At 40.3% G+C, this 17,783-nt stretch overlaps 1 protein-coding gene across 19 annotated transcripts in view; it reads right to left on the bottom strand.

Moving 5' to 3' along the window:
- TENM2 (teneurin transmembrane protein 2) overlaps window positions 1-17,783 on the bottom strand; it is a 745,234-nt gene that overhangs the window by 62,660 nt on the left and 664,791 nt on the right. For 18 of the 19 annotated variants that reach the window (XM_081184705.1, XM_081184722.1, XM_081184721.1 and 15 more), the window contains 2 exons: window positions 13,561-13,707; window positions 280-490 (listed from right to left, as the gene is read on the bottom strand). In XM_081184705.1, the coding sequence (XP_081040831.1) occupies window positions 280-490; window positions 13,561-13,707 (358 nt within the window). The remainder of the gene's footprint in view (window positions 1-279; window positions 491-13,560; window positions 13,708-17,783) is intronic. The other variant, XM_081184720.1, reaches the window with a different exon arrangement.

Below are 17,783 nucleotides of genomic sequence, written 5' to 3' on the forward strand. Positions count from 1 at the left end.
TCATGTTGGTTTCAGTCACTCAGCTATTCTTTTGATTCTCTTAACATTTCAATGCAGAATAACAAAGTATTCTGGGTTTATGCCTATATGGATCTAGAGTTGAAAGCAAGCATCCTGACGACAGTGTTAGAAAATCACGAGGAAGCCCCTAGAATGAGATTTTACCTCAAGATGGAAAAGAATATCATTTCTAAAAGCAGCAATCTATGTTAAGCCATTATTAAAACTTGTGTCAGAAGTACTTCCCCGTCTCTATAAAATCATATTTTTGGCCATTACCTGCTGTTGAAGGGATTTTCTCCTGGGATTATATGAGTGCTGTCTTTCCCCACTAAAAGCTTGATTCGATCATAGAATGACTTTACAGTTGGTGAACCAGAGTGACTTTGTTGTATAATGTCTAGAGGGTCACGTGAACCACGGCATAGCAGGCTATTCTGACAAGTCGACTGGAGGCAGCAGTCTGGATCAAGGCAGTCAACGAGGCCATCTGAAAGCAAAAACACACAGGCTGTTGTTGTTGTTGTTGTTGATTCATGGATAGCAGTAGCCCCAATGCTTTTGCTGTCTGCAAGCATTCAGATTGGTTGTAGTGCTCAGTTTATTTCCATGCAATGAAATTACAAGTATCACTGAAAACAATATACGTTGTATATATTAGCTGTACTAACTTATTGCTACCCCCTTGTTTCATATATGGTGTTTGCTGTCTTGGTGTCCTAGACAACATTACTGTATTTAAGATCAACCAGAAATAGGGATTTTTTTTCTGTCTGGAGCATAGGACAAGATGATGTCACCCCCTACCCGCTGCCACCCCATATATAAAAGGTGATTAGATTGACAGTTGAATCTTAGTCTGATTCTGGCAATGGGATAAAGTCCTCCCCTGCACCTTGGGACAGTAAACTAGATTAGGGGGCATGGCAGGTAAAGAACTTTGTCCACTTCCTACCCCTCAATATTTGATGCATTAGGTGGCTGCCTCATTCTGTCTCTCGATAGGGCGAGCCCTAATCCAAAACTGTTTTGGAAGAACATGTGTGGAGGAAATTCTCAAGGACTGCTAGTAGTGGATGACATGGTGGGTGGCAGCACTTACCCGATCTTAGGTTCGTTGCATTAATGCTGCTTTTGGAGAGGTAGAGCAGGAGAAATAAGTGGCTTAGTTTAGACACACCAATGGAGTCAATCTGGTGCTTCAGCTGGTGTGTGTGCACCATGCCATTCTCCCCCCTCCCCACCACTGCTTGGTAAGCAGCAGCAACATGACTCACCAGAGGTCAGGTGAATGCTGCTGCCCCAATGCACCATCCACTACTGGCAACCCCATAGCTTTGGAAAGTTTTTTCACTCATAAATCTGCTAAAGGCTGAATATTTACACCTTGCAAATGGGATGAGAAATTTATTCAAATTGAATTTTGTTGGCTATCCAGGGAGAGGGCAGAATAGTTAATAAGCTGTTATCTGTCCCAATACCTTGTGGTGGATTGGGCTATATGTTCAATAAATAAATAATACTCTGCTTGAGCTTGTGTGGGCTTTATTGTAGACCTTTTCTGTGTTGGTATTATTACCCATGGACAATGCAATCTCTTAGAAAAATTAAAAATGAAACAGTTCTTGATTAGTTCTCGTTGTTGTTTGAGCTGTAGATGTTTTTCTTTTAAGGTCAGCCGCCTTTACATGTTAGGATCCCCATTCATCTTGAAGCCTGTTTCTATCATGGAACAAGGATGATCCACCCCGCTCCCTTGCAGTCCATTTGCTACCCACTTTATATAATCAATGTGAGAAAATAATTGGGTTCCAATAATGATTCAAGACAGTTTTTCCATTAAAGCCTGAACACTTTTTCCTTGATATCTTTCCTAGGCTTGTTGTATTTCTACCACTACAGACTGAAAATTGTCTTCTGCTTTTAGTTTGCTCAGTGCTTTTGTTCAGGCAACTGTGAGAGAAGAGAATCCTATCAATACATTAAAGAATCAAAAAGGCAAGACACAGGATAGAAATTACTCCCTTTCCGCAAATTTATATTTACCTGCTCAAGCTATTGTGTATGTGTGTTCTGCTATGTCTATGGGGGGTGAGAATATGTTATGCCTATAATGACCTCATCAAGTTGCATGATTATGGGCTGCAGCGGCTGAACACTTTTGATGACACCATGAACTTTAAATTGGCACACCAATCTCCCAGTGGCCTGTCAGTCATGTGAATAACATCTTCATGCCAGCGAGCCCCCTTGGATATAGTCTGACATTGCAATCTTCAGTAAATTACCCTGTCACTGCCAATCTTACAGTTATCTCGCAAACAATCAAGGAGGCAATCAAACTGTTCTGAAGTACCAGTTCAGGACCTAGGGGGGCTAGAAATGTCTCCATTCAATACCAGTGAGAAACCTGAATATCACTGCTTAGATACTAAATTGAAATATGCACATAAGAATAATACACTATAGGTTTCATGGTTAGGTCTGTACAAAGAATCCACATTAAAAAAAAATCTAAAATCTTTGACTAGGCAATACTTTTATTAGGCCAACCAAAAGGTTAAAAAAGAAAAGAAGTAAGCTTTCAAGTTCTTTAGAACTCTATATCAGACTGGATGTTTTTTTAAAAAGAGGAGGGCAGGGTGGAGGGAGCTGGTTTAATGTTAAACTTTAACACAGCGCAAGGGACTTTGCTAGCCCCTTGCTTGGTGCAAGGAGTTTGCAGAGCTGGCAGTGGGGCATTTGGCAAGTGCTGTGCAAAGTACTTTGGAAGCCCTGTGCTCAGCACTCCCCCAGTGCTGAACATAGGCCCGGCAAAGCTGTTTCTATAGGGATCTGCTGCATGATCAACAGAGAACTCAGACTTGCAGACAATGCAGCATACTTGAACCCACTGCCCATCACTTAAGTACAGCTTTCTGTAGGGGTTGGCTGCAACTAACCTACACCTGATGTGATGCAAAGTTTGGGACACTGCTCAACTATGATGCATATCCATGTTTTTGCTTGTTTTGCTTAGATGCTTTGGAAACACAAAAGCCCTTTCAATTTCAGCACACTGTCAAATATCTATGTGAAATTACGAAAATGTAATGTACATGGTGACAGGACACATTACAATAGACGTCCAAAGAAGATATCAAGTGTACCTGGAGAGAAAACATCCAAAGTGCAAATGCCCTTTCCCCATTGACCCATTTCCCATTACTAGGGAAGCACATTCAGGTCTAGCATTAGCAATAGCAAGTCTTTCTGAAACTCTAATGCTGCAATTCTAAACACACTTACTAGGGGGTTAATCCTATTGAACACAGTGGGATTACAATAGAATAACCAAGCATAAGATTGCTTTGCAAATGGGAGCACAAAGGAAAATGTAATATTGAAGAACTTTAGAAAGTCTACAGTCACACCAATTATTCAAACACTCACACGTTTTTATATATTACACTGTATACATTTGTATTATCACTGTATTGATCCTGGGTAATGAGCCATACAAATGAATATATTTTACTGAAGCAGTATTTGCTAGTGAGAGTAGGTAAACACTTTTAACTTTATTTGAAAGGAAAATAAGGGTATCTCCAAGCTTAAGAATTATACATTTACTATTCTGCTTAACAGATAAAATACACATTTAGTTTACCTCATTTTCCATTTAAATAAACTTAGGAAACCCTGAAAGCTAACATTCTAATAAACAAGTTGGAATATTAAAGGGAAGATGTTAAAACCTCAAAACCTGATATGTTATAGATGAAAAGATAGGTCACATAGTCTTATAAACGAAATTCAAATATGTTGGTAATCAGCAAACACTGCTATGCTTAACCTTCTATTTTTCTGGGGTTAAAACCTTACCCCAGGCACACAAATTATTGTGCAATTTACACATAGGTAGACCTGCAGGGTAGCACTTCTAGGACATTGTTACAAATTGTTACCTGTACAACAACGTCTGAAATTTTAGCCAGTTGTCACTTACCATTTTCCTTCCAGAAACAACACACACACACACACACACACACACACACACACACACACACACACTTTGCCACTGGCGTGCATTTACTACCCCAGCCAATGTTAGAAAGCCACATCATCCCCCCCCCCCCCATGACAAATTATCAAGGAAAGATCAAGAAAGTGTCAACAGGCTGGCAGAAATTGTGTAATGTTGTTTGGGAAGCGTTCTTTAATCAATGGCAGTTTCCTTGAAGGTTTTTTAATGGGTTAGAAAAACACCCGCCAAATTCATTAACATTAGTTTATGTTTGTTTTCAATTGTAATAAAAATAATTCTAGACAGTTTACAATATTTTCACAATATTTTCACTTTAAATTATATTTTTGTTGTCTGCAACAGAAAGTAAAAATCATAGAGACACGGGTGGCGTTGTGGGTTAAACCACAGAGCCTAGGACTTGCCGATCAGAAGGTCGGCGGTTCGAATCCCTGTGACGGGGTGAGCTCCCATTGCTCGGTCTCTGCTCCTGCCAACCTAGCAGTTCGAAAGCAAGTCAAAGTGCAAGTAGATAAACAGGTACCGCTCTGGCGGGAAGGTAAACGGCGTTTCCGTGTGCTGCTCTGTTTCGCCAGAAGCGGTTTAGTCATGCTGGCCACATGACCCGGAAGCTGTACGCCAGCTCCCTCGGCCAATAAAGCGAGATGAGCGCCGCAACCCCAGAGTCAGTCACGACTGGACCTAATGGTCAGGGGTCCCTTTACCTTATTCAATATGCAAGAGCAAGCATTCAGCAGAGACAAATTCTGCCTCTTCTGAGTAAGTTTTTTTGGCCCTAGAGTATTGGGTATTGTCAAGCACACTTCATCCGACACTGGAGACACAAATATTACCTGCGGTTCACACCCTCTCCCCACCCAGCATACATTGGAAATCTCACTGGGGCAGAAAATCACACACACAACCTTGATGAAGTGCCACTGAAATTATATGATAAATAAATAATTGAAATAATATTAGAAAAAATGATGAAATATAGGCTAACCAATTTTTTCATACAATGTATGTATCTGCATGTGCATGCATGCACACAGTATCTCATGTAACATTCCCTAAACTCTAGGGAAACTACATTAATATAAGACTACAATGGAATAAATTAAAAGCAGTAGCTTTCATTCATCCCCTTTCTAAAAGCTTGTCGTGTCAGGAATTTATATTTTTTATGTCAAAAAGTGGTTTTGTAGGAAGATAATTTGTCAAATTGCAGCAGTAAATAATCCAGAATGGAAGTTGAAATAATGAAGAACCTCTATCTGCTTTATAACACAGCTCAGCTCAACTATCCCAAGTGGCTAACTCCACTGAACTCAATGTGAATGATGATTATACCAGTATATAAATATGGTCCTGTTGTTGCAACAAATTCATACTTGTCTTTTCATTAAACCAGGGGATTATACAGCATCTCCTCCTCCTTGCTTTGCTGCTTCCACAAAATCATGACCTGATCATCAGATTTGTCAATGAAAAGCATTCCTAAGGGAAGCTGGAATGTTCTGGATAAGCAAAAGATATACCAGCTATGACAATTTAATTTACTCTTCCAAAGACTTTAATCAGGAAATAACTAGAGTATTTCCCATCTTATTTTATAACCACCTGTATTTACAGAGACAATTTGGCAAGTAAGTAGGTTAACAACTGATGATTTTTAGCTCACTGTGTTTTAATTGACTAACTAATGGCAGGATGTCTGTATTATCAACCACGGTTTTGTGAGTTGTTGTTAAATTACATGATTATCACAGTTTTCTGCTGTTATGAGTTTGTGGGTACTAGACACCTATAATCCCTGGATTCAGTGAGTGTTAGAATTTAATCAAGCCGTGGGGTGTTAAGATACAGACAACTCTAATCCCTGGATCTAGAAAGTGTTAAACGCTAATTAAGACAGGCTAGCTTCCTCATGAGGTGACTGCCATGAGGAATGGGCCATTAAGAGGATAAAGGATCAAAGGGACCCAGTGAGAGACAGTAAATCAGTTGGGCCCCTCCATCAACAGATTAAGCCAGAGTGGGTGGAAAAAAGGCTAGGGGCAGGATGCTCGCAGCCTCCAAGCCCCTGCCCCCAACTGGCTAAGTTATCACTTTCCGCCCTTACCCCGATGCGGCTGGAGGTGGACAGCGCCAGCCATAACCTCCCTCAGCCACACTGGAAGATGGCGGCTTCCCTGAACCCACTGCAGCCATGGCAACGGCTGCCCACCAAGAGTCCCCGGTTAGTGGATATTACCTAGTAAAACATTAAAACTCCCCTTTTGTAGTGTGTTATTAGGCTAATAGCCACATGTCATGATAAATATTTATTTGATGTTTAAACTTGCTAAATATTTGTGGCTACTGTTCAGCGTATCTAAGAGGACTTTGTATAAATTAGCTGAATGCATACAAACACTTGCATTTCTCTCATTAGTCTCAGTGGCCACTCAAGGAATAATAAATGGATAAGATTACAGATTGTTACAGTAGTAGATAGGTAGCCGTGTTGGTCTGCCATAGTCAAAATAAAAAAAATCCTTCCAGTAGCACCTTAAAGACCAACTAAGTTAGTTCTTGGTATGAGCTTTCGTGTGCACACGAAAGCTCATACCAAGAACTAACTTAGTTGGTCTTTAAGGTGCTACTGGAAGGAATTTTTTTAGATTGTTACAGGATAGCATGATGGCTGTTGTTTAAGCACATGACCAAGTACAGCGGAGGGGATATTTTGTCCTGTCAATAAGTAAGTATAGCAGGTATTGATGGAGGTACAATACTCATTCAGTCAAAAGAGAACACTGCTTGCTATCTGTAGATGCTCAGGAAACAGAAGCATAGTTGAGGTGGCAACTGACGCCACTGTTTGAGTGACCTGCTTTATGTCTCCTGAATATTGCCACCATAATAGATGTATTTTCCCCCTTTTTCTTTCTTTTTCTCTTCTTTTTGATAACCAGAAGCCTGGAACACAACCCTGGTCCCTGAAAATGATCAGCTGAAACCTCTGGGCCTGCTCAACTGGTTGCAAGTGCCAATTTTTGAAAATGCTAGCACTAGCTCTACTGCACTCATGTCCTCTGTAGCTGCTTTCCCAACTGAGTCATTGCCAGAATCAATAAAGTTAATGTCAGTAACAGTTTGGGGAAGACAAGAAGTGCAAAGGCTTTGTTACAAAGTATAAAAGATATTTTCTTTAAGTTAGAAAAACAAGCAAATGAGGATTTAGTGACTCATGCGAAGAACCATATTTGCTGCAGATGCTGCCTATATTTTATACATATTTAAAACTGTCAATAACAGATACCAATTGTTTATTATAGTAGCAATTTTAAAGATGCCTTTGAGAACCAGGTCTATTGTATTTGCTCTAGGGAGCCTTTTTATCTCCTGAGGTATTGTGGGTATTTGTATTGAGAACCTTATAAATCTTTTGTCTGACTTGAATTAGAGACCCCTGCTGTGGCAAAGCTTGATGAGGCAAGCTAAATTACATGATTTGCTTTTGTGCTGTGAAATACTTGTATTATCTTAACTATCACAGGCCTGATGAAATATCAAATCACAGGAGTCACTGTTCTATAAAAGCAAAGCTTGTCCAAATAATTATTGCAGAAGGGCAGGATCCACTTTTCCCCTTTCCCTTTCCCATTCCTCCCCCCCCCTTTCGTTTCAAAATTATTTGTTCTAAGAAACTTAAAAACACACCCTTACATTCCAATATATGAACAGGGCAAACATGTTCAGAAACAGTATTGCTCTAGAAGTGAATTTACCTATGAAGGGAAGAAAAAATTAATTTACAGCTACAGGCATAAGTTAGAAATGGAACCAACCCCTGGTAGATTGTGCAGCATACCATGCAAAATTCCCCTCTAATATTATTTTGTGCAAAAGACACAAATTGGGAAACCTGCTGCTCCAGATTGGGCTTCAGTGGTATATTTTCCTTCATATTGAATAGTATTTTCTATGATGTGCAATATTTTGAAAACCAAAACAAGATGTAATAATAAAAAGGAGGGGTTTCTGTTTGTTTGTTTCAATGGGTATTTATGTGATCAATTATTGATTTTAGGTCTTAATCACTGATGGAATGTTTAATTTCATGATATTCCCTCCATTTTTTAAGCTGGTTTGAGACTTTCCAAAAATAGGAGCAAGAGCCTGTAAATTATACATAAATAATGAGACACTCTTTTTAATTGTGTGTGTGTGTGTGTGTGCATATGTGTAGAGGCAGTAGGAGTGGGAGATAGGCTTGGGGGGGGGAGAGAGAGAGAGAAAGAGAGAATATGCCATATCCCAAATTCCTGGAGAAAATCCTCTTAGCTATTATACCAGTGTGTTCTGTGATTTTGGGATATGAGGCTGGCAACTGAAGTACCGTATTTTTCGCCCTATAAGACGCACCTTTTCCCCTCCCAAAATGAAGGGGAAATCTGGGTGCGTCCTATGGGGCGCATGCAGGCTTTCGCTGAAGCCTGGAGAGCGAGAGGGGTCCGTGCGCACCGACCCCTCTCGCTCTCCAGGCTTCAGGAAGCTATCCCAAGTCTTGAAAGCCCGGTGGGATGTCCAGCGGGCTCGCAAGGCTTGCGGGCAGCAGCCTGCACCCAAAAGCTGGGGACAGCGGGGAGGCGCAGAGCCGCCACCCCGCTATTCCCCGACCTGATCTGGAGGCTGGGGGTGGGAGACGCAAGCCTGCTTCTCCCCCCCCCGCCAGCCCCACAACCTCCAGATCAGGTCGGGGAATAGCGGGATGGCGGCGCTCCGCCATCCCGCTATTCCCCAACCTGATCTGGAGGCTGGGGGTGGGAGAAGCAAGCCTGCTTCTCCCCCCCACCAGCCCCACAAGCTCGGGGGATAGGGGGATGGCGGAGCGCCGCCATCCCGCTATTCCCTGACCTGATCTGGAGGCTGGCGGGGGGAGAAGCAAGCCTGCTTCTCCCCCTGCCAGCCCCACAAGCTCGGGGGATAGCGGGCCAAGCTGTCCCTGAAGGCAGAAGAGGGAGACGGAGCACTCCATCTCCCTCTTCTAGCTTGGGATGGTTGCGCAAAGCCTCTGCGGGGCAGCGCAGTGCGCTGCCCCACAGAGGCTTGGGAGGCTGTCCCTGAAGGCAGAAGAGGGAGACGAAGTGCTCCGTCTCCCTCTTCTAGCTTGGGGATGGCTGCGCAAACCTGGGGGGAAATCAAATTTTTTCCTTTGATTTCCCCCCTCAAAAAATAGGTGCGTCCTATGGGCCGGTGCGTCCTATAGGGCGAAAAATACAGTAAATGGGCAATGCCATATACCAGTATATAGATGTTTTATGCCTATGGACATTTCACAATGGCATTTTGCATTATACAAAAATTTGTCAAGACTTTCCAAAGTTTAGGTAGATTTTAATAGGTAGAGTTTTCAATACTGAGAAGGAATATAATTGCAACAAGCTAAAGTAGTGATGAGGAATATTTTGAGTTTCTGGCTCAATGCTATTTGTACATACTGTTGCACACCACCCCTATCTCTGAGTGGTGCTAGAATCTGGGAGTTCCTACAGTTTGTGTTTCCTTTTGGAATGAGGCACAGTGGAGACTGGGTTGTTGATTTACACATAATACAAACTGAGCCCACGATGGAGGGGTTCACAGCATTAACACCCCAAAACTCTGTTGCTTCCACCATAACCACAGCCTTGGATTCAAACAGAAATCAACCATTACTCTGACTCTCTCTCCAGCCAAAAGCACAAGGGATTTTGCAGCTATCTACTCACATAACCCCAAGGTTTGCAAGCAATCTAATTGTTGCTATTAACACTGGAAATCCAGAAAAGTCTGTACTTGATAATAACTTTTTGCCTTTTGTTATCCTGTGAATCTTGTTTTGAAATATTTTAATTCTCTGAATTAAGTCCATGGTGTTTTAAATGGTTATATGTGCCATTTTGAGAGATTTATAGATTTAATCACAGTACTGTGAGTATTAGATTCGTCATATAATCTTGAATAACTGTTCATAATCCCCACCAAAGATACTTAACAGTAATTTAGACTACTGAGGACTTGATTAGAAGAGGGATTAAATTTTAAAGGATGCTGCAAAGAGTAAATTAATGGACTTCAAACATCTTTTTAAAACCAAAAAAGGATTCTGGAATGAAAGCCTTTAACAGGGAGTTGGCCTCAGGAAAACGCTATCTTTTAATTAGGCTGCCACCTTTGGAAAATTATTTTATAAAAAGCCTCACCTTTCACACACACACGCACACACTTTATATATTTAAAAAAAATCAGTTTAATGAAATCAGAAACAAATACCGTATTTCATAAGACACATATACTGCGCCATTCTTCTCCTGGGCACAGAAATTTATTTTATTTCTGTATGAAAAGGTACTTAAATTTTGTTTCACCCCCACAACAGAATACTAGTATGTGACTGAGATATCACTGTGTCCAGCTGTATTTGTATGATTAATAAGACTAGCAGATATCCATAATTAGGAATACAGAATTCCCCTCCATGGGCAGGACAGCAAAAGCATACCAGAAATAATTATACTTAACTCCTACAGAGATTCCGACCTGAAGATAACCTGCTGAAAGCTTAGAATTCACTCTCTAAACATTTAGTAGAATGGCATTTTTTCTTTTACCGGTAGTTTGACATTTCTATACCTTGGATCTAATTTATGCCTCATGTAAGGCTGAACATGACCCTGCCTTTATAAAGACGAGAGACTATTTAAAGGTATGATTCTAACTAATAATCTCTGTATGGCAAACCAAAAGCAACCTTGATTATGTATCTCCTTTGTGAGCAGTTTTCTACCTTTAAGGCTGTAGCAGCTGGACACAAGAACACAAAGAAGGAAGCACAAAGAGAGAAACCACCAGGCATCCTGCCCCCTCCTGCAAACCAGCAGACAGAAAATCTAGTAAACAACACTTTAGCTTCTTTAAATGCTTAAAAGTACAACATTATCACTGTTTTCCACTAAAGATAATTGCCAACAGCCATACAATTATGGAGAAATTCTGGTCAAGGGCACCCTGTGGTGTAACCCTATAAAAATATTGAAGGGAGAAGAAGCATGAAAATTTGTTAACACAGCAGCAGTGTGGAGTAAGGAAACAGACTACAAGAACAAGCGAGTAACTCAAATTCTCCAGTTATGGGGATGTCACAGCAGGCAGAGACAAATGGAGAGGTGAAGCTCTATTATGGAAATTGGAAGATTTCTGTGAGCTCTCTTATGAAGAACCCCCAAAGAATTTAGAAAAAGCAGCTCCAATAGAGATGAAAAATGATATTCGGAGTAGCAGAAAGAATGGCTGGTTTTAACTCTTGGCTCAGTCACAAGTTTCCTCTGTGACATTGGGCAAGTCCTTCAGACATACATTCAAAATACTTTCAGAAGTGGATTACTAAAAGAGCTTGTGGCATGTAGCTGTGGGTCTATGTGAAGGTGAGCCTTCAGGACAAATATTTTACATAATCATGAGGCAGCTACTGAGAAGATGCCTGTGTGCTTCTGTTGTAGTAGTTTCTGCAATTTTTCTAGGATTAGAACGTTTCCTCTTCCCATGGCTTCTGAGTACTTGGTCATAACTATTGAAGCTATTTGGCAAACTTACTCAAATGCGTATCTTGATGTCCTAGAATAGTTTTTCATGTTGGGAATGCTGCATCAGGGTTTTTATTGAAACATTTAGAAATACTTCTTGAAATGATGACAAGACAAGGAGAAATTTATTAGTTAAAAATGCTGAGCAAATATTTAATGTTTAACAGGGCAATTAGTTTTGTTAATTATCATATGGCACTAGGTACTGTATTGAAGACTTCATGAAAAGTTGATGAATTCTGATCTGAAGTCTACTTTTATCAAATTTTTGAAAAGGTTGCTTGGAAAGGAATGTTTCTACAATAACATACGTGGCACTGAGAGATTTAGACATCATTGCATCCACTATTTTTGATCAAATGTCAAGTTAAGTATTCAATATTTCAAATGAAGTAGCAAGAAATTATTTCTATTGCAATAAACAATTCAGTTTGTCAGTTTGGGGAAGGGCTAGTTAGAGCTGAAATTATAAATAAAATGATAAATAGATGGAAATGAAATTGACAGGTTCAGGACAGACTATATAGAAAGCCTTTTCTCATGGAAGATATCATTTACACAAAGAATTCATTTTTACATTATCTGGTGATGGCCAAATATTACACAAATCCATGAACAATAGGCATGATAAACCTATTACACATAACTTCTAAGTGAGGCCTCTGTGTTAAGAGGTAACATGGTCCTTGATTATCAGATACTATGAGTAAAGAAAAGGAGATGCCTTTATGACCTGTTTATGTCATTTCCTGAGGTAACAAGCTGAATGCCTTAGAACACAGAGTAATGCAAGAGATGACATTATGGGCCATCTCTTTGGCATTATGGGCAATTATTGTGCTCTTATTTACATAGGTATTTTGGAGGCAGCCATTCCTGTTTGCAATTCTGGCAAGTACAGTTAGCCCAGTAGCTCCAGGGAGATGTATGCCCCCAAGGTTTGTTCCAATACCTTAAAATGTAAGCAAATTATAATGCATTGCATCAGTGCTTTTTGATTGACTGGTAGGTTTGAGAAATAGATTGACTGATCCTGGGACTGAACCCTCGCCAAAACAACCCTGGGTGAAGGAGCAGGATGGATGCTAACAGGGGTGGCATTGGGAAGGAGGCGGGAAGGCAGCCCCTGTGCACCGTGTGAGGGAACCAGTCATGCTGCCCTAAATCCACCTCTGGTGCTAAAATGAAACACTAAATATGGATTAAAACCGTCTGATCAGCAGGACTTTAAAGCACAGCTCAGGGCTCTTGCAAGCCGCCTGCAAAGAGCACTGTGCTGCGCTTTCAGACATCTTCAGGAGCCAGGTGTGCAGTGCCTTCAAAACTCCACACACCCCAACTGGCAGGCCTTCAGAAGCCCCTTGTGGGCTTCAGAAGCCTAACCATCTTTTTATCTGCCAACATGTGATGTCCTATATGATTCCAGGTGATTGGCAGCTGGCTTTTCAACTGCATCTCTGAACGTAGAATATAAAGTTTCTTGTGTTACCTTTGTCTAAGATTCTGCCTGTCATCTTTGCTCTAACAAATATTTACAGTACTTTGTAAAGTATCCTACTTAATCAGCTGCGTCTTTGCTTGAATAATGTGTAGTACAGGCTGCTTTTCTGGACTTTTAGGTCATAAAGGGTGCATACCTGAAGACAGGACCGAGTCCTAAAGTTCTAAACCATACAATTCCCAACTGTAAACTCCGGCAGCAAAAACCTTAGTTTCACCAGAGATGAATGAAGCTCTACATTTTAAAAAGAAGTCTTTAAGGTCACATCATTTCCCCCACAAGAGCTCTTCTTTCTCCATCTCATTTGTTTTGAAGGAAATGTAACAACAACACTTGACAATAGTAGGAGAGGGGGTCTTTCTCTAGTAAAATGACTCATGACGAAGCCGCACATAACCCTCTGTTCTTTAGGGGCTGGGAATTGGAAGACTTTTGCTCACCTCCCTCATTATCCTTGTTATCAGCACAGGAGGTTTCCATAGCAACATTGCATCCAGGCCCTCTCCAGCCGGTCTGGCAGACACACTGCCAGCTGTTCTGACCGAGTGTGCATCTCCCATTGCCATTGCACAAATCAGGGCAGCCATCTGGTTGAAGAAATGAAGAAGATAAGTACAAGAAATACTATTTGCACTAAGATTCTATGCTCAAGGCACATTAAACAATGTTACTGTGCACTCAAAAAGAAAGCTGAAGGCTGTATCAAACATGCTCGCTGGTGTAAGGAACATCTTTTTGCTTAGAGGATGACTATGGGAAGTAGAAGGCAAAAGAGAAATAATGCGTAAAAACACATGTAGTCTTCAGTGTCATAAATATATCTTTAGGGTTGATTTTAATAGCAAAAAAGAATTAAGCTTCTACTGCAGCTAGATCTTATTCCCCCCCCTTTTTAACTTTTGAATATCTATAATTTTATGACATGTTACTAGCTCTATATAAGCATCCCCCCAAAGAATCTGAGACTGTGGTTGGATTCCTGCTACAGGTATCTATAAATTATTAGGGGACAAGTGTAATCTCAATAAAAGGAAATTTAATCCACGTGCATTTTTGCTATATCAGGGTTCTATAACCTTGATTGTGGGCTTGTACAAAACACTGAAATAGAACCACATTTCAAAATAAATGTGCATTTTATACAAAATATGGTTATGGGTGGGAAAACGAGTGCACCCATTCTTGTACTTAGTGTCGTATCTTATTACCTGCAAAGCTACCTTAAAATAGCGCAGAGATCATTTAAGGGCTCCAAATTATTCAGGGTGTCTTTCCTTGCTTTCAACTAATTTTAAGTCTTGGATTTCCCTGGATTTTTAATATACACACTTGGAATTCTGCAGCAGCCAAAGGCTACAACCAAACTACTCAGGAGTAACAATGTCACAGTAAAAATTGCAGCCTCCCTTGTACAAAAACACAAGAAGGTTAAAAACATCTAATAGCTGAAACCCCTTTCACAAATTGGAGGCAAAGTAATTTGTGTTCTGATTGCATAATTTGCTGAGCTGCAACACTAATGGATGTGGAGCGGTGACCCCTGCGGCAATGGAATGTCATGACTTGTGGAGTTGCACTAAAGCAGTGAACTGGCCTGGAACTTAGAACCACAGGATCACAGAATGTGCTTGTGATGCAGCAGAAAGTGATTTATGTGCACCAGAACCACCCATCAACAGCTGTGGTCTAGCTTAGTCAAGCAAAGCTGTTGCATGAAGAAATTCAGTGGGAAATTAAATCTAAACAATATCTTGAAGCCTTCCTGGGTCACAGCTACAAATATATACAAGATTCAGGAATGAGATGATGATTTAGTGCCAACTAAAGAAACATAATCCTACTGAAGCCACAGTTTAACATACTACAAACAAGCAGTATTTTGACTCTTTAACCATAAAAATGAATTAAAAATTGAACTGAAGTGAATAGTTACTTGTTCTCTCTTCCATTTCACTGAACACTTTTTAAATGGGTTTGGATATTTATTAATGATCTCGCACTATTTTGACATGTGGAATTACATGGAAGCTAACAATTTCAGTAGGTCCCTATGATCTGTAAAGTGAGTAGTTCTGTTTAAATGTTTCGTTGTTCCGAACATACAAATGCGTACAGACAATTCTGACCACACAGAAAAGCAAATTATTAATGGATAATAGGAAAGCTTTGGCAGTCAGCATCCAGAAGGTAAAAAAGTCTCAGAGGAAATAGGACCTGTACTTTTTGATCAATAAAACAAAGACATAGAGAATAGGAATCAGGAACAAGTGTGCTTGAGCAACTTCTTTCAGGAATATATTTTCTCATTCATGCGATGGCATTTGATGCATGAATGTGATACAGATCAAAGGCTGGTAAGCTAACCAAAAGGACATGATCTGATCTATAATGGGAATATCCAAGACCCTTAATTATTATACAGATCATGCTATTTTATAATCTCTACCTCAAAAAATAGTCAAACTGACATCGGCACGATTACACATAAGTTTTTCAGGATTGTGATCAAAAATCTAAAAGAATCAGTTTTAATGCCAGAAGCAATAATAAATATGAATATGGATGGTGCCTCTTGGTTATGACAGCTGCACAATATCAGAGATAACATCACATATCTTGCATCTAAACAATGTGCTTGTTTACTGTGATGAAGTAAAATAAAATAAAATTGTTCTTTGATCAAAATCCTTGGGAACGTTCCTAGCAGGAACGTTCAAGCAACAACCCCGCACCAAAAAAAAATCAAGGCATGTTTCCCTATCTTGAAGGGCAGTAAGCACAAGCACTGGTGTTAGAGGACATCCTCTGGGGAACTGCATTTTCTATGCCCTATGCCTGCATAGGGGTGCAAAACAGGGCTGTGGAATAGAAGTCAGAAGGGGCTTTAGAATGGGACAAAATAAAAATAAAAAATCCTTCCAGTAGTACATTAGTAAAGGTAAAGGGACAGAGCCCAGGGCTCGCCAATCAGAAGGTTGGCGGTTCGAATCCCTGCGACAGGGTGAGCTCCTGTTGCTCGGTCCCTGCTCCTGCCAACCTAGCAGTTCGAAAGCACGTCAAAGTGCAAGTAGATAAATAGGAACCGCTCCGGCAGGAAGGTAAACAGTGCTTCCGTGCGCTGCTCTGGTTCGCCAGAAGTGGCTTAGTCATGCTGGTCACATGACCCAGAAGCCGTATGCCGGCTCCCTCAGCCAATAAAGCGACATGAGCGCCACAACCCCAGAGTCGTCCAAGACTGGACCTAATGGACAGGGGTCCCTTTACCTTTACACCCATTTTTACTTCTTCAAAAGAGAAAGGGGACAACTTCAAGGTACAATTTACAACACTCAGCTAGTGCTGACAGGTTCCTCAGAGAAGCTGTACATCACCCTTAACTATGCCTTCGTATAATCCTTTCTATTTGAACAGAATGTATGTGTACAGCTTTAGGTGCGAGGGAATTGGATACTTCAACTTATTTTAGGTATGGTGTACCTACCGGTACTATTGCTGAACCATTATGTCTAATCTGGACCATTTCTTTTTTGAAGGTAAACTGTTCACTTTCTTTTCACAGCTAGTCCTTGAGCTCTCTGTTGCTACTGCCAACTGTGTGATGTGGGCTTGTTTTTCACAAGCCTGGAGAAGGCAACCGCACTTTATAATGGCCAAGAATCACCACATACTAACAAGCCCTATAAAACTCCTTCTGCTGCTCATAAAGTGTTCTTAGAAAGTACTATTCACCCTGCTCTCAGGCAGAAAAAAAGAAGTGCTTGCATTATACAGGCACAAAAGGAGGCAAGTACTCTGTGCAGTCTAAAATAAATCTTGAAGATGTCTTATTTTACCTCTTCAGCATGTCATGCATGCTGTCTGAACAACCACAATGATACTATATCAAGGGAGGCATCATGCTGCAGGACACCTGATTTGTTTTAAATGTAAAATGAGCATTAATTGTGAATATATACACTCTGGGTTTTCTTGTTGAAGGGAAATTGGAGAGAGATAAACAGATCAGAGTAGCAGAGGGGCTTTCTCCCCCAGTACATCTGAGCAAGATGAAAACATGAACAGTAGGAAGCCAACTAAATCTCTGAAAAAGTTTTCATTGCAGCTGGGAATTAATGGACATGACTTTGCTTTTAGCTTGAAGAAGGAAGGAAGGAAGACTATAACGGACATGGTGTTGCTAGGAAACACTTTACCACCACAGCAAAGTTCATTCCATTTGTGGCCTTCCAAAGGCAGATTTCATATTTCATAAACATATAAAAAATGAGAAACAGTTTTCATTAAAATATAATAAATACCTAAAAGCTAGTGCATAGTCCACAATGTGATCTAATTATTTACGTCAACATGGGTTGCTTTGTGCATGTGTCCCTTTTAAAAAGCTGTGTAAATGAAGGATAAATTTAGCTTTGACAAAAAGCTCTAAGTGCAAAGTAGTGGCTACTTAGGATCTTTATAAATGCAAAAAAGCACATTCAAATTATCTACGCATAAATATTTATTTGGCAGACAACACAAAACTGCTTTGTCAACCATTAGATAGATAGCTAGATAGACTGATAGATAGATATATACATATAGCTTGTCTTAAGAGCCCATTTATACAATACCTAGATGTCTACACAATCATCTATGGAGTAATAATTGTTGTTAAAAGTGTGTC

This window comes from Podarcis bocagei (genome assembly GCF_964188305.1).
Source record: "Podarcis bocagei genome assembly, chromosome: 2".
Lineage (NCBI taxonomy): Eukaryota > Metazoa > Chordata > Lepidosauria > Squamata > Lacertidae > Podarcis > Podarcis bocagei.